The following is a 17,673-nucleotide window of genomic DNA, read 5'->3' on the forward strand; positions in this document are numbered from 1 at the left end:
TCCCAAACATAAATATATTTGCCCTTGCTTTCAAAATCTGGTGTCTACATTAGAAAAGTTACAGCATATATACTATGCTTAGTGGAACTGACATCTAATTATCTCCCCCAACCCCCAGAAGAGTAAACAATACTCACTGTGAAGAACTGAAGAAACATAGCTGGAATAAAATATTGCTTGCTTTTTTGTTTTTCAATCCTTTCCTCAAAATACTTCTCTCAGTAACTTCCAGCAATGGTTTTGCTGCAACTCTGCTGTTATATTAGAACAGGAGCCGAGCAGGCGATTTGGTTTAAATTTAGACCCAACAGCTGTGGTTTTGTTTCTGGCTTCATATGTATACAGGTTGTGTCATCTGGACACAAATACTGGCTAAAGTATTTTTCCAATAAGCAGATAATTTGTGGGCGGTTCCGTGGGAAAGCAGAGATAAGAACACTCCAGTTTGTATCCAAAGAAAGTGAATCCTGACTAAGCACCATTGAAATCAATGACACAAGTTAGTCACGACTAACTTAAAACCCATTGATTTCAATGGTGCTTAGTCAGAATTCACTTCCTTTGGATACTACCCTCTGAATATATACATCTATTAGCACTGCAATAACAGGAATAGAGCTTACAATACATATACAGTAGAGGGAAATATGCAATATTTGTTCTTGTAATCAAGAAATGGTTATCTATGAGGCAGTGTTTTCTCTAATTTTTTTTCATTAGTGAGCAGAATGAGTTTTGTTCTGGGCAGCAGTATCAAGGCAGTGTGCGCACATGTGCATTATTATGTGCCACTATAGATACAACATCCACACACACAATAAATATGGAAGGAAAGAAGTGTATTTTACAATTCTATTTATTTATAAAACTGGATTATTTTTAACATTATTTCACTTCACATTTAAGTATAATAAATACAAGGCAGAATCTAAAACAAGGTACATGTAAAGCACAAAAATTTAAACCTAAAAATGAGCATATATACGAAGACCATGGGTCTAAAAATAAGACAATAATAATACAAGGGTATTTGAAACTAAAAGCAATGTATGCAATATGAATCACAGAAATTCAGGGGTCTTTAAAGTCATCTAGTCTAACCTGCAATTTAAGCTATGTGTAGAGATTAAACATTCTTTTGTCTGGACATGTGAAGGGTATCTAGAAGCAAAACACTATGTGACTCAATTCAATACCATTAACTAACTCTAATGATAAAATCTATCATATTTGGGCTGACTTGGATTTAGACCCCACAATTACTGGAGTATCTGAATTAGAGGCAGGGCCATACCTAGGAAGGTGCGGGGCAGGGGCGAATTAGCATGTACAGGGCCTCCTTAACATTTCATATCATTACAGAATCATACTGATTGATGACATACAGTGTAAATAGTGTGAGTGAGGTTTTTGGACATGTCCAACCAGCTTGGACATATAATGAAATAAAAATAAAAGCACAACACATGCTTCACAGTTCTCAGACCTTCTAGGTTGCAAATAAACTTGAGCATAGTACATTCATAAATAAATTATGTATTGTTTGTTCCAGAAGTTTTTGTAATTTTCTGCCCTGAAACAAGCCACTTATAGGATTTTTTGGATGGGTTTTTTTAAAACCAACAATTTGTCCAATCCACTTGAATTTAAATATACATATCCCTGCCACTCTGCCCTACATCTCTGCTCAACACCAAAGCTCTATGGCAAGCCAATCCCTAAATATTAAATGGGGAGGGAGATAACCTCAAAAAGGAAATCACATCATACCTCCATTACTAAGGCTGGGCTGGGCTGGGCAGAGGGTCTGCAGAGAGCTCTGGTGCTGGACACTCTCTGCCTACCTGCCACCTGCCTGCTTGCTTCTTTCCTGAGCTTCAGGCTTCAGGGAGGCCTGCATGGAGGTCTCTCTGGAAGCCTCACTCATCTACCAAACAACTGAGAGGCAGGAAGAGACGGAGTTCTAGCAGTTTGCCTGGGAGCCTTTCAAGCTACATAGAGACACAAAAGATCAGCTCTGGCTGGGCTGCAGGGAAAGATAAGTGGCTGGGACTGGGGGATAGGGGAGGACAGGCTGCACTGCCCTAAGGATAGCCCTGATAGGTGGTTAGGGACAAATTAATTAATTAATTAATTAATTAATTAATTAATAAAATAATGTGAGCGAACCTGTTTGGAGGTCCTTTTAAGGGCCTCCAAACAGGTTTGAATGACCGGCTGTTCAAACAGTTTGAAGGCAAAGGGGCATACCTTTAACGGCGGGGGAGAGTGCCCTTACCCCTCCCGCTGCATTTCCACCAGCGCTCCAGGTAGTTCCTGTTACTTCTGGCAAAAGAGGACACGGGGCGGCAGGGAGATACGCTGCTGGCTCGACAGACACTTTTAATATGAAGCACCGTGGGGGAAACGCAACGGGAGGGGTGAGGGCACCCTTCCCCGCCCTTAAATGTATGCCCCCCCACCTTCAAGCCCTCCCACCTTCAAGCCCCGCCCCCCAGTTCCGTACACATCCCTATTGGAGGTGTCCAGAGACTCTTCTTATAGGGTCAGGCTGGATCAGTTCCAGTTTGTAACTTGTGAGGATGTGGACAAGCTGCTTAGAATAGAGCGGCCTACCACCTGTTCTCTTGACCCTAGCCCGACATGGCTTATATTATCTGGCAGAGAAGTTGTTGTAGAAAGCTTAGTAGAGATCATAAATGCTTCTCTGAGGGAGAGCAGGATACCTCCTTGCATTAAGGAGGCAATTATTAGACCTCTTTTGAATAAGCCTGCATTGAATCCCTCAGAGTTAAGCAACTATAGGCCTGTCTCCAACCTTCCGTGGTTGGGCAAGGTAATTGAGAGGGTGGTGGCATCCCAACTCCAGGGGGTTGGGGATAGGAGGCAGTCAGATGAAACGGATGGTCTAGACCATTTTCAGACTGGCTTTGGGTTGGGCTATGGGGTGGAGACTGCCTTAGTCGGCCTGATGAATGATCTCCAATTGAGAATTGGCAGAGGAAGCCAATTCAGAGGAAGCCAATGGCCAGTGGCTCAGGGACATTTGTCTCCCTGCTGCCTGCTCAGGGACGTTTGTCTCCCTGCTGCCTGCTCCATTATAGCTACATGCCTACAACTGGTGAAATCTTGCAGGATTACTACTACTGACTTAACCCCTGATCACATGCTACGTTCAACATGAATATAATCTGTGTACGTTGTGCAGATCTGTATGAACATATAGTTATTGGTTGACTTCATAAGAAAAATTATTCAAATAATTCTCATTGAAATTAAAAGGACAAGTTAAGTGTTGCTTAAATTGTCCTTTAAATTCTAATGGGACTACTTTGAGTAATTTTCCTCATCATGTCAGTCATTTATATTATGTTTAATACATCTACAGTAGTACACTTCCCATCTGTACCCTGCACTGAAGGGATTTGTTCCCAGTTTCACTTTTAAAATGAACACATGCACAGTCACAGAATCATGTAAAGGTAAAGTGTGCTGTTGAGTCGGTGTTGACTCCTGGCAACTACAGAGCCCTGTGGTCGTCTTTGGCAGAATATAGGAGGGGTTTACCATTGCCATCTCCCTCACAGTATGAGATTATGCCTTTCAGCATCTTCCTATATCGCTGCTGCCTGATATAGGTGTTTCCCATAGTCTGGGAAATGTACCAGCAGGGATTCGAACCAGCAACCTCTGGCTTGCTAGTCAAGTTATTTCCCTGCTGCGCCATTAGGTGGCTACAGATTCATGTACAGTACATGAAAATATGTATATGTGTCCAGACACTTGGATACATGAACGATATAATGTCCAAAAAGGGTTTTAGTGAAAGGAAGGACCAGCTTGGAGATGTTTATGACTCTCAAACCATCAGACAGAAAACACAAAAGTTTGCTAGTCGATCCTCATTGCCAAGAAAGAAGGAGGATCACCAGCCCCTGGTAGGAATGTGCATGAACCTGTTCGGAGGCCCTTTTACAGGCCTCCAAACAGGTTCAAACACTGGCTGGCTCGAACATTTGGCGTGGGTGGGGGGGTAGGACTTTAAGGGCAGGGGAAGGTGCACTTACCCCTCCCCCACTTTCCCCCCACTGGCATTTGAGTCCTGTAAAATCCCTGGGGGTGGCAGCATACCACCCTGCTGCCCCTTCCCCTCTTCGGCTGGAAGTGGCCGGAAGTACCAGGTGCATGTGTGAACATCACAATCTCACGTGAGCCTGGCATGTGCATGCACGCCCGGTACTTCTGGCCACTTCTGGACAAAGAGAGGAAGGGGCTGCAGGGAGATATGTTGCTGCCCCGAGGGATTTTACAGAACTCCGGTGCTGGTGGGGGGAAAGAAGGGAGAGGGGTAAGTGCACCCTCCCCCACCCTTCAAGGCCTACCCCCCAGCCTTTTGAGCCACCCCTGCCCAGTTCCATGCACATCCCTAGCCCTGGACCTTCCACAGCAACTAGTCACTAAAGGTCATAATGGTTTCACAGCCTCTAATATTTCGACATATTCCATTTAAAATGTTAAAGGAACTTTGTGGAATTGTGATAACATACCAGCTCTGTATATAACGGGTCTCAGACGTTTCGGAGCGCTTTCCATGTCATGGAGAACTTGAGAAATCTCAGGACTTGAGAAATCCCAGGCGCCAGGGAGCCATGGTGCCCAGACTAAGATATTCAGAGGAAAAGTTATTTAATAGAATCTTTATTTGTCCCAGGCAGTCCTGTTTCTGTTCTAAGTATGTTACTAGTAAATGAGATAAAGAGAAGCCCATTTATCTTTTCCCACAACAATGTTCATCCCTAAGTCCAGTAATTTTGTCAAATGTCTATTGTTTGGCTTCTAAATGTTTAGGATGGGCTGGCTCCTAGCTCCAAACATGGGTGTAGCTATAACTGAGAGGATGGGTTCAAAGAACCTGGGCCCCCAGCTCCTGAGGGCCCCTCAGCTCTGCCCCCTCACTATGTTCTTCATTATCTCCCTCACTCTGAGGGGCTGCTGGGAGAGGGGTGAACACGGACCCCCTCTCCCCTAGCTATCCCCTGCCTCCAAATAAAATGTGCCAAGGCCTGCATTATCTCATGAGACCAACAGAGCTAGGGAAAGCTTCTGCTGACCTGGTCCAAGACTGTTTCTGTGAGAAAGAGAATCAAGTTCTGCTCCATAAGAGGGATTGCAGAGCACATTATTCCAGATCACCAAAGCAGATGAGCCAAGAAGCTCATATCCTCCAGCATTTTGCAGATGAAAACAGGACTGCACTTGTAGCAATCAATTCTCATATTGATAATTGCTGCCCAAGGCCCTCACCAATTAATGGCTGAATCCTGGATTTCACACATTATATTTGTGCACTGCACAGCACCTTACTGTTATGTATCCATTTACATACAGGTGCATTAGAGACCTGATGCATCCACCCATCCACTTAGAGATATAATTTATTCTTTTGGGGGGTAGGAGCTGGGTCCTGAAGAATGAAAACTCTAGCAACTTGCATGAAAAAAACGAACAAGCCGTCTCCAAGAGGCAAAATAGGATTTAGCAGGGGCAGATACCAGAAAACAGAGAGAATCCCTGGTAAAGAAACAGTTGGCATCCATGCAATGGCTACAGACTAAATAAGCACAGATACAATGGAAAATCTTGTTCAGTCTTTTCTTTAGTTATTAGAAGAGGAAAGCATCACCTCTATACAGAAAAACAGCTTGATCTGTCATCAAAAAACCCAAAAACAACAACAATGGGAAGATCATTTGTTTTACTGAATCCCAGAGATCCCGCTGTTAGATGAGAATAAATTAATTCCTGTGACCTTAGTTTATGAAATCGGAACATGAACAGTTGGTTCTCATTGTCCTTGGCAGCCATTAGGGGATTTTCTATTATTTTTCATATAGGAAATGTCAGGTTAGATAATGAGTGTCCTCTCTTTCTCTCTCCCACACACAGAAATAGAATGAATCACATATTTAGTAGCCTGAAGTCGGTGGGGGTTGGTGGCTCATGGAACTGGGTGGGGAGAGGGTGCTAGGCAGGGAAGGTGATGGGAGGAGCCACAGATAGTGAGAGGTGGAGCCAATTGTGGGCAGCTGTGGAGGTGGAACCAGGACTAGGCAGTGCCTTAGCGAACAAGTGGGAATCAAACTACAAAGACACACAAACAAGCACACAAATCTCAATTGCTCATCCTCAGAGATGCAGAGAAATATGGAAAACATTGGTTGCTTTATAGTGCTTAACAGGACTAAAGTAGTGTGTAGATTTGTATCTAACACGGCAGAATCAAAAGACAAGTACACACACAGGGGAAAAGAACTGTACAAGCAGTGTTTCCTCTTAAGGTGTGCGCACGTGCGCATGCTCACAAGTTTTTTATGTCCGCTCATGTTTTTTATTATTTATTTATTTAAATGGTTTTTATTAATAAATTTATTAAATTTATTATTTAATAAATATTATTTATTAATATCATATTCATTTATGATACTAGCTGGGTGACTCTGGGCCAGTCACTTCTCTCTCAGTCTAACCTACTTCACAGGGGTGTTGTGAGGAGAAACTTAAGTATGTAGTACACACTGCTCTGGGCTCCTTGGAGGAAGAGCGGGATATAAAATGTAAAATAATTTTTTTTAAAAAAAAATGGTTTGGGGCAGGCACGCACAGTGGTAAAGCCTAGGGGGCATAGGTGGGGGTTTTTGTCTTCTGACACAGCCAAGCTGCTTACACCCCTGGATGTACGCCTGAAAACTAGAGTAGAACCAACTGCTTCTGTCTTTCCTGTCAGAAACCTTCCCACTTCCTTTACTATCTAATATGGCTGCTTTAACTCGTAGAGAACAAAACAACCCAAAATGATGGTATTCAAGGAGGACATTGTTTCCCCTGCATGTACCCAACTAGTCCATTCACCATTTGCCCTATGCCAAACAAGGAGGCTGAGAAAGCATCAGTGCCAAGGGAGGGGTTCTGCTGCCAGCATGACAGGACAAGTTATCAACTTACAAGAGTGAGAGGACCCTTTTGCAAGATTCCAGCAGATGCTCAGCACACAAAAAAATGACCGGCGGCTGGGCTGGGTACCTGCCATCTTTTGGTCCTCCCCTCTTTAAATAATGTATGGTAACAGCAAGCAATGGAACAACTTATCAAGCCAGAATGAACTGCCCCTTGGAAGCACTTGCAAAAAACAGCTTTAGAATGAGATAAAACAAAACAGACCCACCTGTTCCGCCAGGCGTTTGCCCTTTAATTAATAACAACAACAATAATAGTTGTTGTTATTGGTATTGTTGTTTTTCACCACCTCGTCTTTGGAGGAGGCGGTAATAAGAAAATTTTAATATTTTACCTGAATGCAAGACTAAGTTTTTTCTAAGTTCTTTGAAGTTAGAAATCAGGTTAGAAATCATTAATCATTTTAAACTAGGAGGCCTCTTCCTTTCGGGTAAATATAGGTATAACCTTTATGTAACCACTATTTTCTTTTAATTTAAAAGGACTTGTCTTAAATTCATAGTCACCTTGTATTCGGGTAAATACAGGTAATTAGCAAGAGACGACGACTAGGGATGTGCATGAACCGGTTGGCACCTCCTCAGGGGCGCGCCAAACGGGCTCGGGTGCCCACAGCCAAATGGGTTCAGTGGGGCAGGTAGCGGTTCACTTACGGGGGTAAGCAGGTCCTTACCTGCTCCTGCTCTGCCCCACTGCTTTTCCAGGCACGGCGTTCGCTCTACAAAGGCCGCACATGGCTGCGGCACTGCTCCCTGCAGTCTGTGCGACATGGCAAGGAAAAGCAAACTGCAAGGAACAGCTATGCTGCGAAACATTCTTCCACATTTGTACATATGGGATGCAAATGTATGTGTACACATTCACATACCCCTAAAAGTGCCTGCTAAAGAATTAATCTTTTTCTTCTGAATAGCAAAGCAACTATGTCTTAATTAACCACTATTTGGCTGAGAAATGACTAAATTCAGTCTTTGTATATTAAGTGGTGTAGTCTGATTCTGCAATAATTTTTAAAGGTCATGTACTGTATGGTGTGGGCAGATCAACCATGTTAACAGTTGAACTTGCTTCTGTTCTCTATTCATGTGCTTCCCACTTCTTATAGTGCATTTGAGCTGCTTTCTCTAAACCAGGAAAACAAAATGACTAGGACTAATTTTAGACATCTTCCCTGACCCACATTGCAAATTGCAGAGCACTATAAATATAAGATATGCTTTAAAAAAAGAAAAAGAAAAAAGCTGTATGCAACCAATGCTGCTCAATCCAAAATGAAAATGACTTCCAGGCACACAGACGCTGTATGAACCAACTAAACGCGTACAGAAGCTATATGGTTTTGCCCATTGGTCATTCTAAAGTTTCAAGGGTTCTTTACAAACTTGAAATGTTATTTTGCTTCTGTATATAACTTCTCCCAGTATCCTTCTTAAAAGCCTGCCTTAATGCCTATTGCCACTGGATTTTGTAGCAAATAAATAAAACAAACAGAGACCCATGAAAATGAAAAGTGGGAAGGAGGCACCATGAAGATGGAACTCTCTTTCTTTCCATTCAACCCCTTCCTTGCATGTCTCTGCCAAGTCCCGCTAAACCCATGTTGGCTATTTGCCCATATGGATAGCAAATATATGAAGGGAAATGCGGGGCTGTGTGTGCAGACTCCATACCCAAAGTCAGCATGTTTGGTGCAATGCCTGAAAGGTAGCCTATCTCTGAACAGCTGTACACACATGGACTCTCCAAACAAACTGGGAGCTATAGCTAGATTCTGCTTTCAGGCATTGCACTGACTGCTGTATACAGAACGGAGCCAGTAGGTACTGTCTCACTTCCACCTCCATAAATTCACTTGTACGTACGTACTTACTTATTTATTTCAATGTATTCATTGGCTATAGCCACAGGCCACTGATCAGATAAAATAAAAATACAACCAATCACATTCAGTCACGTGCAACTCAGTATAGCAACTCACACCATCAAATAAAATGGCTCCCCTTACAATCATATAAGGAGGACATACACATATATAGGAAAAAGGTTTTAGAGGAGGCATAAACCCCTGCTAACTGGGCAAAGAGGCACCTTTCACCGTGGCAATTCTCTTTATTTAGCAGGGGGAGAGTAACTGGCCCTATCCACCCCCAGCACAGTACCTCCAGTGACTGTTGCTGGTGTCTTATCTTATGTTTCTTTTTAGATTGTGAGCCCTTCGGGGACAGGGCTCCATCTTATTTGTTTGTTATATCTTTGTGTAAACCACCCTGAGCCATTTTTCGAAGAGCGGTATAGAAATCAAAATAATAATAATAATAATAATAATAATAATAATAATAATAAACAGTTTCCAAAGGAGGCCACTGCACATGGTAGTGTCAGGGGCAAGCCACTGGGCATATGAACATGGGAGGTGAGGCCAGTGGACATTCCTACTTCCTCCACTTTTATTGTTTATTTGACCAGGTTTGCTTTTATGTATTTTCTGTTTTGCTGGTCGAATGACCGTAACAATAAAGATGATGATGACTTCCTCCACGTTGTGTTCACTATATGTGTAGGAGGCATGAGAAAATGCAGCTTGTGACTTACATTCTGTGCAGCACCTCTCCGATCCAAGAGCAGGGCTCATGTGCTGGCTCTGCGTGATTTAAAAGAGGCTGTTGGTTCGAATCCCCGCTGGTATGTTTCCCAGACTATGGGAAATACCTACATTGGGCAGCAGTGATATAGGAAGATGCTGAAAGGCATCATCTCATACTGCACAGGAGATGGCAATGGTCAACCGCTCCTGTATTCTGCCAAAGAGAACCACACGGCTCTGTGGTTGCCAGGAGTCGATACTGACTCGACGGCACAACTTTACCTTTTACCTAGCATGGCACCAAATGCCTCCCCATCCTCTTTCTCCCCCTTACCTGGCTGTTTCCATGGGTCTTGATAATTGCTTGGCAGCAACAACAGCACTGATGTATAGGAAGGGAGAGGACAATGCTGGCCACAGAGTCAAGCTAGATTGTCTCCTCCGTGGTGGGAGGGAGTACGGGAGAGGATGTACTGTATGCTAGATGGCACTGCTGAAGCTCAGAGCTCAGTCCGTTGGGAAATAGAGGAAGTGGAGGACTGGTGACAGAGGAAGATAAAGTGGAGAGCAGTGCCCACAGAGTTAGGCTGGAGTGGCTTCTTTGTGATGCCACTGGCAGCAGCATTAGCCAGTGAACAGGCAGGACACTCCAAATTTGCCCACCCTCAAATTTGCTGCATGATGCAACTCCCTTCAGATGGCTGCTTGGAAGGGTCATCTCTGCTCAAGCCCTGAATATTTGGGATTACCACATACCTGTTTCTGGCCTACTTGGATTGACAGCCAGCTTCTTCGGGGTCCCAGAACTCTCAGCTGCCAAGGCCTGACTCACACACATATCCTGACCTTGTGTTAATCTGTAGACAAAAACAAACTGAGCCCCCATCTGGTTTTTCTTTTCTTTCTCTCAGCATCTTATCTCTGTTTGCATTTTCTTTCTCAAAGAGGATGCTGTTTGATAACATAAAGTGTGAGCTGGTGTTATTCTATTAAAACGGCAATTATTTTGGTCTTGTCAAGGCAAGGCAGCATCTTCTACTGTTTGAAATAATGCAGTTGTAGGATGATCATAAATATCCTCCCAATTATTTGAGCTATTATCACCATCTGCCTGCAGGATGTCTCCAGGAAGATGGTTTTCTCATTGCAGCAGTATCAGACAGAATAATAGAACACCTACTCTAAATACCCAGAATACACAATAATTTTCCAGAGAAGTTACACTGGGATTAGAAAAGACAATTTTACACCCAAGTGAAAAAAGTGTCAACGATTATTTCTTTTTAAAAAAACCACCCCACACTATTATTTTTATATACTTTCCTTTGTGAACCCTAATCTTAAAAATGCTAATAGATTTTTCTTCTTTTTATTCTCACACCTACTTTAGAAATGCTAAACAGTCTTTGTATTAACATCCAGGAACACAGTTAAATGCAGCAATGTAGTTTTACTTGAACAGTTGATTTTATTTGGCTTGAACAGTGATTCTAGAATAGTTCCCTTGGCTTCACTATGTTAAGTGGGTAAACAGCCGTTTTAATGCATTGGAAAAAGAAAAAAATGCTTAAGTAGAAGAGCTGCAGAAAGTCTGTTTTTTTAAAGGGCAACCTGTACTAAGAAAAGCTGAATTCTGAATCATTTGGACAACCTGAGCAAGGTTGTATGAATATGCTCATTTTGCACAATTTATTCACACAGGGAGAAAGCCAAAGAACTGTGCAAGGCACTGAAAATGGTGGACACTTCTAAAATGTCCCCAGATCGTATCCATCCACCTTCACCTTCAAGACCAACTTGCAGTCTTAGGGGCAATAAAATTTGGATGGGTTCTGAAAATGAAAAACTGAGGTCCTCAAAACGCTGCATGTAAATTGCTGAGCATGTGTGGTTCAATCACCACATGTACATGGGGCACTTATTAAGACTCACAAAGGCTCATGAACAGGCTATCCAGCTGCTATTTCTTTTCAGTCTGTCCTTGAAAGTTATGGGTTAAAACAGGGCTGCACAACAGCCTTCCTGCAGATGTTGAACTACAACTCCCATAATCCCTGACTTCTGGTCACTGCAGCTGTGGATGATGGGAGCTATAGCCCAGAAACAGCTAGAGGACTGAAGTTGTGCAGCCCTGGGCTATAACATTCTCTTGCTACAGTTAACAAATAGTCCTGAATACTAAATAGCTGTACAAAGAAGCATTAAACTAATGCTTCTTTTATTAGGCTTAGTTTAAGTCTAATATTCAGGTTTAATATTAGTTTAAGCCTAGTAACCAGGCTTTCCTGTATATGGCATTGCAGTTTATGAATGGGTGCTCAATGCTGGCACAAGAGGATGTGACGCAGTGGCAGCACCAGGACAAAAAATTGAGAAGTGGCAGAGAAGAGACAAAGTGCATTTATGGGTAGACAAGCTGTGCCTTACATATTAGATTTTTGAAACAGAATTGGCCGGGGGCGGGGGGGCGGGGAACCATCGACATCGGGGGGGGGGGGGCCTTCCTCCTTTGCTGCTCCTGGAGCTGCCCTTGATATCACATATGATATCAAGTTGCAGTGTTTAGAAGTCCAATTCATGTTTTTGGCGTAGTTGTAACTAGGTAGTGTATGAGGATAATCCAGGCCAAGTTTTGCAGAAAACCCAAAGACAAACTAAGCCTCTGTAGCCTGGCTTGTGTGAATCCAAATTAAAAACTCCTTCTTCAAACTCTTCTTTTGTATTATCTTCAGACACCAAAAACAAACAAACAAACAAACAAACAAACAAACAAACAAAAAACCCACTTTATATCTCATACCAGTCATAACAATTTGTCATATTCACACCACTTATATTAAAGACCTGACACAGTGTTCTGACATGATCCTGCAGAAGCAAACTAGATAAAAAAAGGTCCTGTTTTATTTATTTTGATGAAGAATGATTTAAAAGGGTCAAGCAGATTTTTTTGAACAAATAATTTCCCCCTATAACAGATGTGTTATATCAGTTCCTCTAGTAGGAGGAGGAGGAGGAGGAAAGACTTTTATTAGTAGAACAGAAAACTGACAAACTGCTTGGACTCTGGTGCTACTATAGTTGTGAGACTGGAAATGTAGACTAATTAAGTTTATGTTCTCACAAGAAATTCAGCAGCTGCAGTAACAGCTGTGTAATTTTAGCAGGTGCAAGACACAGACACCAGAGCCTAGAAATTTCCTTCATACAAACGTGACCTATATCTAAGGACTTGAGCTTTCTAGATGCAGCCGTCAATGTTTCTCTTTCTTCACGACCATGTTTTGATACACATTTTATCACCAGATGTCGTACTGTACCAGTGCTGTTAACATTTTGGGGAGCAGCAAAGCCAACCCAGCACCTGCCTGCTATTGAGATGAATGGGAGTACTTTATATCACTGGTGGAGAGGGAGCAACTGCCCATGTATCACCCATTGATCCTGATCTTAGGGTCACTTCAGACATTAAGATTTTCAGTGAGTCCAACTTACAGGCACATGCTGTGCATAACAACACGGTGCATAACAGCACTATGAAGAACACAACATTTGCAATGCATACATGCCTTAATCTGGAACAGCACAGGACCATACTATAGGATCATAATGGCCCTCATACATTTCCACAGAATATACATTTTTAAAGACATAGAGAAGCCAGATTCAGATATTATGCTGTACGTGTGTACAGATGTCTACATGTGCACATGTGTTTGTGTGATGACTGAACCTATGTTCATTATAAAAATGAATCTGGATACAGGGCTGTCAAATGCATAGTACAGATAGAACATAAGAACATAAGAACAGCCCTGCTGGATCAGGCCCAAGGCCCATCTAGTCCAGCATCCTGTTTTGCACAGTGGCCCACCAGATGCCGCTGGAAGCCACAGACAGGAGTTGAGGGCGTGCCCTCTCACCTGCCATTACTCCCCTGCAACTGGTACTCAGAGGCATCCTGCCTTTGAGGCTGGAGGTGGCCCACAGCCCTCCGACTAGTAGCCATTGATAGACCTCTCCTCCATGAAGTCATCCAAACCCCTCTTAAAGCCATCCAGGTTGTTGGCTGTCACCACATCCTGTGGCAGAGAGTTCCACAAGTGGATCACGCGTTGTGTGAAAAAGTACTTCCGTTTGTTGGTCCTAGACCTCCTGGCAATCAATTTCATGGAGTGACCCCTGGTTCTAGTGTTGTGTGAGAGGGAAAAGAATTTCTCTCTCTCCACTTTCTCCACACCATGCATGATTTTATAGACCTCTATCATGTCTCCCCGCAGTCGTCTTTTTTCTAAAATAAAAAGGCCTAGGTGTGAAGTGTACTTCTGTACCTGCATCCAACATAACATGTGAATGTTATGTGCCCCTGCTAACTGGGCAAAGAGGCACTTTTTTAATGTGGTGATTCTCTTTATTTAGCAAGAGGAAAGCAACTGGCCCTGTCCATCCCCAGCACAGCATCCCTCCAGTGGCTGTTGCTGGTATCTATCTTACATTTCTTTTTAGATTGTGAGCCCTTTGGGGACAGGGATCCATCTTTCTTATTGTATGTATGTATGTATGTATGTATGTATGTAAACCTCTTTGAAAATGTTTCTTGAAAAGTGGTATATAAATCATTGTTGTTGTTGATTGTATGTGTGTACAGATCTGTACCTGTGTTCACTGTACACTTGTACAAGTGCTGAACATAATGTGTGAATGGATCTATCATGTTTCAAGTGTTAAGCTTTCAGCAGGTACACAGTGTGGGTCTATTGAGTGAACCCACGTGAAATGCATTCCACGTGGAAAGCATTTTGTTTGCGTTAATATGCAAATTCCAATATGCAAAAACCTGAGTTAATATGCAAAAACCTGTGATACTTGATCTGTAGGAATCACTGACACATGCAAGTCATCATTTGATGTTGCAGTCCTCAAATGATGAGGATGGTTGGCTGAACCAGCCTTTCAGTGGATCAGTTCATCCAATTAAGTCATCAAGCACCACAAGTCATCAAGCACATCAGTGCCCTGATGTCAGCACATGCACTGGCCACACCCCCAATATCTATGTGTTTGGCTAGATTTAGGGAAGGGTCTGTAGCTCAGTGGCAGAGCACATGCTTTGCATGCAGAAGGTCCCAGGCTTGATCCCTGACAACTCCAGGTAGAGCTGGAAAAAACCCTACAGTCTGAAACCCTGCAGCCAGTGCCACTCTGTGTGAACAATACTGAGCTAGATGGTACTGATGTCCTGACTCAATAAAAGGCAGCTTTCTATGTTCCTTTGTAACATGTGAAAGGGTAACCTTTGATCATACAGTTGTATATGCAGAGGCGCTCCATGTTTTGGTTGCAATGATCAGGTATAAGCGTATGAAGCATTACTGACAAAGAGCAAAGAAAGAGAGGTCCACGTGCAAAGTTCTAGAACTAGCCCTAGCCTGTATGCCTCTAGCTAGATGCACTTAATAAGTCAACCAACTATTGTCATGCACAAAAACACAACAAAAGCACATTTTCAATATTTTTCTAATTCAATCAAAAGTTTAAAATCATGCAAGACAGAGCAAACACAAACAATTGTGAAAATGTTCATAGGAGCCATAATTTATATTATGGCTCCTATTTACATTTTGGGAGATCAAAGAGGGTGAAGAGAGGAGGGGGCTAGATCCTGTCAGCTACCTGGCTTCTCCTGACGAACAACAGCCGTCTTACCCTGCCTGCGCACTCCTGTCTCGACCGAGGAGGTTTGTTTTTGCAGCCCCAGACCTTCTGAAGTACCGGCTTAGGATTGCTGCCCTATTTCACCTATGACTTCTCTCTGAGTGCTTGACTTGTTCCACCTGTCCCCAAGGGCCAGAGAACTCTTGCGAGAGGAAAGATTTCTGGAGTCCTTGGCAGCATATATTGGAGGGAGGCACGCCGGAGGCGTAGCCGGCGGACTGCCTGTAGGCGGCCGGCCTTTGGTGCCAGGCCTTCAGTGTGGGACTGAGGTCTGGGGGTGGGGGGATTTATAAGGTGGGGTTGGAGGTCTGGGTTGTTTGTTGTTAGTCCTCCCTTTTATTGGGTTGTGCCAGGCCTTCTGTTGTTATGTGTTTGGGTTCTCTTGGGCAGAATGATGCCAGGTGTGTGTCCAGTGGCTCTGGGGCAGCTATTACTGTTGTGGTGGGGAATAGAAGAATTGGCGTTGGCAGAGCAGCTGGCCGTTACAGGGGAAGGGAAACTAGTAATTTAGTAACAGTTTCCACTTCCGGCTGCCCTGTCAGCGATCTGGTCTCAGGGAGCAGTTCCAACTTCCCACAGAACCTAGTCTTGCTCCTTTGTGATGCCAAGTTGGTTCAGAATAAGACCGAAATCATCCATGACTTGATCATGGATGAGGGAGCCGACCTGGCTTGTATAACTGAGACCTGGATGGGGGAAGCTAGTGGCCCAGTTTGGGCCCAGCTTCTTCCACCAGGCTACTCTGTTGTGGAGCAGGCTAGGGGATGTGGGCGGGGTGTGTGTGGAGTGGCTGTGGTCCATAAGGATACCATTTCCCTTACCAGGGTCCCTGTGTGACAGTTGACTTACACTGAGTGTGTCTGTCAAAGGCTGGCAACTAGGGGTAGATTGGGGATTCTGTTGGTGTACCGTCCACCCCGCTGCCCAACCAACTCCCTAACTGAGCTGACAGAGCTGGTCTTGGAGTTGGTGTTGGAGTCACCCAGACTTTTGGTTCTGGGTGACTTCAATATCCATTGTGAGGCTGACTTGTCTGGTGCAGCTCAGGAGTCCATAGCGGCCATGACAACTATGGGCCTATCCCAACTAGTTTCAGGACCAACTCATGTTGCTGGCCACATACTTGATTTGGTCTTTTGTTTGGATCAGGGGGTGTTCCGTGGGTGTGGGATCCTGTGGTTTCTCCATTGTCATGGACGGACCACTACCTGGTTAAGGTTGGTTTCACAACCACAACCCAGCCCTGCAGGGATGGAGGATCTTTTAATATGGTCCACCCGAGAAGGCTGTTGGATCCAGCAGGATTCCAAAAAGCCTTGGAGGGTTTTGATGTTGGTCCTGCCAGCGACTCTGTCGATGCCCTGGTGGGAACCTGGAATAGGGAACTCACCAGGGCAGTAGACATGATAGCTCCTAAGCATCCCTTCTGATCTGCTTTAAAAGTGGCCCCTTGGTATACAGAGGAGTTACGGGGTCTGAAGCAGCAAGGTAAGCGACTGGAGCACAAGTGGAGGAGAACTCGGCTTGAATGTGACAGGACACAGCATAGAGCCCATTTGAAGGTTTATGCGGAGGCGGTACATGCGGCAAAAAAACAATTCTGGTCTGCGTGCATTGCTTCTGCAGGTTCGCGTCCGGCAGAGCTGTCCCGGGCTGTGAGGAGTTTGATTCAGGCTCCTTCCAATTCAAACCAATCCCCGGGGACTTTGTTCTGCTGTGATGCTTTTAATGGGTTATTTGCAGACAAAATCTCCTGTATTTGGGCCGACTTGGACTCCACTGTTTCTGCAGAGTCTATTAAGGTTGTGTCCAGCAATCCCTCTTGCAGTATTAGATTGGATCAGTTTCAATCTGTGATGCCTGATGATGTGGACAAGCTGCTTGGGGCGATGCGGCCTACCGCTTCTCTGGATCCTTGCCCGACTTGGCTGCTTTTATCTAGCAGGAATATGGGGATGGCTTAGTTAATATCATTAACTCATCGCTGAGGGTGGGTAGGATGCCTCCTTGTTTGAAGGAGGCAATGATTAGACCACTTCTTAAGAAGCTTTCCCTAGATCCCTCAGTGATGGATAGTTATAGGCCGGTCTCCAATCTCCCATGGTTGGGTAAGGTGACTGAGAGAGTGGTGGCTAACCAGCTCCAGGCGGTTTTAGAGGAAACTGATTATCTAGACCCATTTCAAACTGGCTTTAGAGTGGGCTATGAGGTTGAGTCTGCCTTGGTCGGCCTGATGGATGACCTTTACTGGGGAATCGACAGAGGGAGTGTGACTCTGTTGGTTCTTTTGGATCTCTTGGCGGCGTTCAATACCATCGACCATGGTATCCTTCTGGATCGCCTAGGGGAATTGGGGATAG

At 44.0% G+C, this 17,673-nt stretch overlaps 1 protein-coding gene across 4 annotated transcripts in view; it reads right to left on the reverse strand.

Moving 5' to 3' along the window:
- WIPF3 (WAS/WASL interacting protein family member 3) overlaps positions 1–17,673 on the reverse strand; it is a 58,005-nt gene that overhangs the window by 18,633 nt on the left and 21,699 nt on the right. Inside the window, exon 1 of one of the 4 annotated variants that reach the window (XM_053263973.1) lies at positions 138–283. The exons of the other annotated variants lie outside the window; for them this stretch is intronic. Coding sequence (XP_053119948.1) covers positions 138–158 — 21 coding nt within the window. The 5' untranslated portion in view covers positions 159–283. Of the gene's footprint in view, positions 1–137; positions 284–17,673 lie in introns of those variants that run through there. 4 annotated transcript variants of the gene reach the window in all.

This window comes from Hemicordylus capensis, chromosome 6, assembly GCF_027244095.1.
Source record: "Hemicordylus capensis ecotype Gifberg chromosome 6, rHemCap1.1.pri, whole genome shotgun sequence".
Taxonomy (NCBI): domain Eukaryota; kingdom Metazoa; phylum Chordata; class Lepidosauria; order Squamata; family Cordylidae; genus Hemicordylus; species Hemicordylus capensis.